The sequence below is a fragment of the Heloderma suspectum genome, chromosome 1 (assembly GCF_057233095.1).
Source record: "Heloderma suspectum isolate Gila_16-S chromosome 1, 16-S_ref, whole genome shotgun sequence".
NCBI lineage: Eukaryota > Metazoa > Chordata > Lepidosauria > Squamata > Helodermatidae > Heloderma > Heloderma suspectum.
Window position 1 is genome coordinate 50,995,819 of NC_139458.1, and position 6,732 is coordinate 51,002,550.

Here is a 6,732-nt window from a genome sequence, read left to right on the forward strand (position 1 = left end):
CAGGCTTGTGCCCCAATTCAATTAGCTAAACTGCTAAAGGTATGCAGCGTAAAGGATTATTCATTTGTACCATGACTTACTTTACGCTCAGTTCTGCTACTGTTCCAACTCCAATATTAATTATTTTGGTTGTATAACATTTGTGTGTGCTGCTCAGCAGCTATTTGTCTCACTATTTCTCTCTAGTTTGTCACCAGAATGCATTGTTGTATCCTCACTATTGTGCTGTTTTCAGCTGGTACACTTACAGTGCAATCCTAGGCATCTCTACTCAGAGTTAAGCCCCACAATGTTAAATAAGGCTTACTCCCAGGTAAATGTGCATAGGATTGCAGCCTTTGGAGAAAGCCCCACTCAACTCAGTGGGACTAACTTCTGAGCTGGTATGTATAGGATTGCGTGTTTAATCTCTATAAATTGTGTGCCTTACCAAGAATCAACATGTCCAAATCCTAGCATGGCAGGGGCAGCTTCTGTGTTAAGAGTCATGGTACAGCCCATTATAAAAATGTCAATGTGAACAAATTCAATTACAAAGCTACATCTGTCTATCCTAACAGTTGTCACAGTGATCATTTTACACACAGTGTAAACCCAGCCTTGTAATTCGGGTTATAGACATATATACTACTGAGTTACTTCCCATGCCAAAAAGTGCATCAGCTCTTGGCCTATACATGGTGCATCTGGAGGGCTGACAGCATTTCTTTAAAGTGGCACATATATTTATGCATAGATACAGTCATCTTTCAACTTACCCCCGAACTTCCAGTCAGAAATATTTTAAGATAGGTGCAAAACTCCACAAAAAAATCAGAAGTGGGAAGAAAGTATATTGATGATGAAAGGTTCCTACTACAGCCAACGTTTCTCTGGTTCAGTCTTAACTATGCTGAACATCTGCCTAATTTCTTTTTTTTCAGAGCTTGCCCCAGTACAGGAAAATGTAAGTGCTTTTGGAGAGCAGGGATTGACCTACCAGACTACCTCAGCTACATCACCTTTGCAGGAAGGCAATGAGAGCCTAACCAGTTACCTCCTCCAATATGTCTAAGGAGTGAAAAATATATATCAAGATCTCAGAGAACAAATCTCAGGACTAGACCAAGTCAAGGCTCTTCTTCCCCTCCATACAGTTTCAATGTAGGTTTCTCATGTCACATCTTCATATTGGGTCCATATGGTGATAAAACATTTAGGTATCAGTGGAAAGGAGAGAAACACATAGTACAAGGAACATCTTCTATCCATTCCCTTCCATTTTCAGTTGCCCAAAGCAACGCTAAGGAGCATGCACATGAAACCAACCCTTAATCTTAAATCATTAACTTGGAATAGCTACAATAACCTTTTACACTCACAGTTTGCTAATATGTATTAAAAAACCCACTGTACACACACACACACACACACACACACACACTGAAAGGATAGAAAACAGCACAGCAGTCAAAGCATGTTAGAATAACCAAATAATGTTATACAATACTGACGATGCTTACTAAACAAAAGGGTTTGAGCATGCTTGTCTCAGGGTATATACACATATGTCTTTGTGCACTGTCCTGGGACCAGTTTACAAAGAGAAATGGGGTCTCAGACACTCACATCTATCGCAATAAAGGCTCCTTCCACACATCATATAGAACAAGTGTGTGAGGACCCTACTTATTAATCCTTTACAATAACATTCAGCATCACCCTGGGTTGCAGAGTTAGAGCACACCATGGTCACCTATGGAGCGTCTCATATTTCCCACTTGAGTACAACTTACACTGCTCCGGCCAGAGGTCTGGTGATGCCCGGTCCAACTTCTCAAAGCTCAGCAATGAGGCCTCCAGGTCAGTGCCTAGAACAACATTATACATCCAATCAACGCATATAGAGGCGACAACTCTAGGGCAATAAGTCTGAAATAACCATTTCAGATGGGCATACAACATTGAGATATAGGAATCTCTGGAACCTCATCAGATGTGGTCTGAAACACAAGAAAGGAGCAATTTGCTCCCATACCTAAATGACACCCCTGCCAATAAGGCAGCACCCCTGTGCATACTTGTTTGGAGCAAGCCTCACGGAACTTGGTTGAATTACTTCCAAGTAAACATGCGCTGTCTATCATAAGGAACAGATGACGCTGGTCTATTGGTCCATCTAGTTCACAGCTGTCTACTTTCACTAACTTCAGTTCACCAAGGTCTCAGGCAACAAGGGTTTTTTTCCAGCCCTGCTTCCTGAGTGATCTTTTTAAACATAGGAAGCTGCTTTAAGACAGCTTGGAAACGGTAGCTTGTGCAAAATGGACCAGAAAGTCTGAGCATATAATTCAGATTCTGGCCTGCCGGCACTGGTTGCCTATACATTTCCAAGTCCAATTCATGGTGCTGATTTTAATCTATAAAGCCTCATGCAGCTCAAGACCACAATACCTGAAAAAGCACCTGCCCTGGTATGAACCTACATTTACCCTACAATCAACATCTGAGGCCATCCTTCGAGTGAAGTTCAGAGGATGGCAACAAGGGAAAAGGCTCACAATTATGGAATGCTCCCCCTAGTGAGGTCCAGCCAGTGCCAACATTGTCATCTTTCTGGTGCCAGGTTAAGACTTTCCTCTATTCCCAGGCATTTGATGGGCTGTTTAATGCATCAGTCAAATTGTTTATGGCTGCCACTGATGCTTTAGTTTTTTATAGGATGTTTGTACCTTAATAATTGCTGTAGCTGTTTTAAATTTTGTATGTTTTAATTCTGTTGTAAGACACCTTTTTGTTAAGAATAGCATCTAATTTAAAATAAATAACAACAACAACAAGCCAAGGATTATCAGATAATCCTACACTGATTGGCAGTAGCTCTCCAGGGCATTCCCAGCATTGCTACCCAAGATTCCAGCTAGAGATGCCGGTGGGACTTTGTGTATGCAAAGCACGCATGCTCTGCCGCCGATCTGTGACCTCTCCATAGCCTGCCCAGAACAGAACCCGAACAACCTGGGATCTTTCTTCAAATCCTAACAATCGTTTCTGGATCTGGGCAACATGCAGAAACTGCTCAATGAGTTTCCTTCGAACAAGCAGCCTTTCATCCCGATCTTATGCTAGTTTACACAGAAGCAAGTCCCACTGTCCTTCCCAGCAGGAGTTGTTCCAACGTAAGCGGGCACCCCCTTCATGGATCACTGCCTTGTTGCAGCGAAGGGGCTTGTGTAACTCAGTGAAGCCATAAGCTATGCCGTGCAGGGCCACCCAAGACGGACAGGTCATGGCAGAGAGTTCTGACAAAATGTGGTCCACTGCAGAAGGAAATGGCAACCCACTCCTGTATTCTTGCCAAGAAAACCCCATGGAACGTATCACAAGGCTAAAAGAGATGACGCCAGAAGATGAGCACCTCAGGTCGGAAGGTGTCCAATATACTACTGGGGAAGAACAGAGGGTATTTCCAAGTAGCGCCAGAAAGAGTGAAGCGGCTGGGCCAAAGCCGAAAGGACACTCAGCTGTGGATGTGTCTGGTGGTGAAAAGGAAGTCCGATGCTGTAAAGAACAATATTGTTTAGGAACCTGGAATGTCAGATCAATGAATCAAGGTAAGCTGGAGGTGGTCAAACATGAGATGGCAAGATTGAACATTGACATCTTGGGAATCAGCAAACTCAAATGGACAAGCATGGGCGAATTTAATTCAGGTGACCATTATAAATACTACTGTGGGCAAGAATCCCTTAGAAGAAATGGAGTAGCACTCATAGTCAACAAAAGGGTGGGAAAAGCAGTACTGGGGTACAATCTCAGAAACGACAGAATGATCTCAGTACGAATCCAAGGCAAACCATTCAACATCACAGTAATTCAAGTCTATGCCCCAACCACTGAGGCCGAAGAAGCTAAGGTTGATCAGTTCTATGAAGACCTACAACACCTTCTAGAACTAACACCAAAAAAAGATGTCCTCTTCATCATAGGGGATTGGAATGCTAAAGTAGGAAGTCAAGAAATCACCAGGATAACAGGCAAGCATGGCCTTGGTGTACAAAATGAAGCAGGATAAAGGCTAATAGAGCTTTGCCAAGAGAACATGCTGATCATAGCAAACACACTTCTCCAACAGCACAAGAGGCGACTCTACACATGGACATCACCAGATGGTCAATATCGAAATCAGATTGATTATGTACTTTGCAGCCAAAGATGGAGAAGCTCCATACAGTCAGTAAAAACAAGACCTGGAGTTGACTGTGGCTCAGATCATGAGCTGCTTGTTGCAAAATTTCGGCTTAAATTGAAGAATGTAGGGAAAACCACTAAACCACTCAGGTATGACCTAAATCATATCCCTGATGAATATACAGTGGAGGTGACAAATAGATTTAAGGGATTAGACCTGATAGACAGAGTGCCTGAGGAACTATGGACAGAGGTCCGTAACATTGTTCAGGAGGCAGCAACTAAATCCATCTCAAAGAAAAAGAAATGCAAGAAAGCCAAGTGGCTGTCTGATGAGGCTTTACAAGTAGCTGAGGAAAGAAGGGAAGCGAAAAGCAAGGGAGAAAGGGGAAGATATATCCAACTGAATGCAGAGTTCCAGAGAATAGCAAGGAGAGACAAGAAGGCCTTCTTAAATGAACAATGCAAAGAAATCGAGGAAAACAATAGAATGGGAAAGACTAGAGATCTTTTCAAGAAAATCAGAGATCTCAAGGGAACGTTTTGTGCAAAGACAGGCATGATAAAGGACAAAGAAGGCAGGGACCTAACAGAAGCAGATGAGATTAAGAAGAGGTGGCAAGAATACACAGAAGAACTATACAGGAAAGATCTGAATGTCCCTGATAGCCACGATAGTACGGTCACTGAACTTGAGCCTGACATCCTCGAGAGTGAAGTCAAGTGGGCCTTAGGAAGCATGAGTAACAACAAAGCTGAAGGAGATGACAGTATTCCAGCTGAGCTATTTAAAATCCTAAAAGATGATGCTGTTGAAGTGCTGCACTCAATATGTCAACACATTTGGAACACTCAACAATGGCCACAAGACTGGAAAAGGTCAGTTTACATTCCAATTCCAAAGAAGGGCAATGCCAAAGAGTGTTCAAACTACTGCACAATTGTGCTCATTTCAAATGCCAGCAAGGTGATGCTCAAAATCCTACAAGCTAGGCTTCGTCAGTATGTGAACTGAGAACTACCAGAAGTACAAGCTGGGTTTCAAAGAGGCAGAGGAACTAGAGATCAAATCGCCAACATTCGCTGGATCATGGCAAAAGCAAGAGAACTCCAGAAGAATGTCTATTTCTGCTTCATTGACCACGCTAAAGCCTTTGATTTTGTGGATCACAACAAACTGTGGCAAATTCTGGAAGTGATGGGAGTACCAGACCACCTTATCTGTCTCCTGAGAAACCTGTATGAGGGTCAAGAAGCAACAGTAAGAACCAGACATGGAACAACTGATTGGTTCAAAATTGGGAAAGGAGTACGACAAGGCTGCATATTGTCGCCCTGCTTATTTAACTTATATACAGAGTACATCATGAGAAACGCTGGGTTGGATGAATCACAGGTCGGAATTAAGATTGCTGGGAGAATTATCAATAACCCCAGATACGCAGACGATACCACCCTAATGGCAGAAAACGAAGAGGATCTAAAGAGCCTCTTGTTGAGGGTGAAAGAGGAGAGTGCAAAAGCTGGTTTGAAACTCAACATTACAAAAACTAAAATCATGGCATCTGGCCCCATCATTTCCTGGCATATCGAAGGGGAAGAAATGGAAGCAGTGACAGATTCTATTTTCTTGGGCTCCAAGATCACCGCAGACGGTGTCTGTAGCCATGAAATTAAAAGACGCTTGCTCCTTAGGAGGAAAGCTATGGCAAAGCTAGACAGCATAGTAAGAAGCAGAGACATCACCTTGCTGACAAAGGTTTGTATCATCAAAGCTATGGTTTTCCCAGTAGTAACGTATGGCTGTGAGAGCTGGACTGTAAGGAAGGCTGAGCGCAGGATAATTGATGCCTTCAAACTGTGGTGCTGGAGAAGACTCCTACGAGTCCCCTGGACTGCAAGGAGGTCAAATCAGTCCATCCTAAAGGAAATCAACCCTGAGTGCTCATTGGAAGGACAGATACTGAAGCTGAAGCTCCAATATTTTGGCCACCTAATGCGAAGAGAAAAGTCGCTGGAAAAGACCCTGATGCTGGGAAAGATTGAAGGCAAAAGGAGAAGGGGACGGCAGAGGATGAGATGGCTAGATAGCATCACGGATGCAATGAATATGAACTTGAGCACACTCTGGGAGAGAGCGGAGACAGGAAGGCCTGGCGTGCTGTGGTCCATGGGGTCATAAAGACACGACTTAACGACTGAACAACAAGCAACAAAGCGGGCACAGGACTGTCACTATACACCGCCCCATCCCATACACGCTTGCTCAGAGGTAGGCAGAGGAGCGCAGCCTGGTAATACGCCAACTCGAGAGATACGAACGCCACAACCACCTCCTCCCCCTCAGCATCTCTTACCTTCCGTAGAAACCGCCATCTTACCCCATCACGTGACAAAGAACCCCGCCCCCTTCACGCGGAAGCCTAAACATATGACGGTTCCTTTTGGAACCGGCTCACCAGGCTCCGCCCCCTCCCTCACGCTCGCCTCCTTCTCATCTCCAGAGGTCGCAACTAGAAAACGAGCCATCCACTCAGACCCCGTCTAGGGGAGGCGTTTACG

The 6,732-nt window shown here is 44.0% G+C and overlaps 1 protein-coding gene across 26 annotated transcripts in view; it reads right to left on the reverse strand.

The window, feature by feature from the left end:
* The window catches only part of LIN52 (lin-52 DREAM MuvB core complex component), a 91,735-nt gene extending 85,171 nt beyond the window's left edge, over nt 1-6,564 (reverse strand). For all 26 annotated transcript variants that reach the window (XR_014788970.1, XR_014788963.1, XR_014788971.1 and 23 more), the window contains exons 1-2: nt 6,528-6,564; nt 1,776-1,850 (exon numbers count right to left, since the gene is read on the reverse strand). Coding sequence is in view for 15 of the 26 variants with exons in the window: in XM_084842667.1 (XP_084698793.1) it covers nt 1,776-1,850; nt 6,528-6,546 (94 nt within the window). In the remaining 11 variants the exon portion in view is untranslated. The remainder of the gene's footprint in view (nt 1-1,775; nt 1,851-6,527) is intronic.
* Between the last annotated feature and the right edge of the window lie 168 nt (nt 6,565-6,732).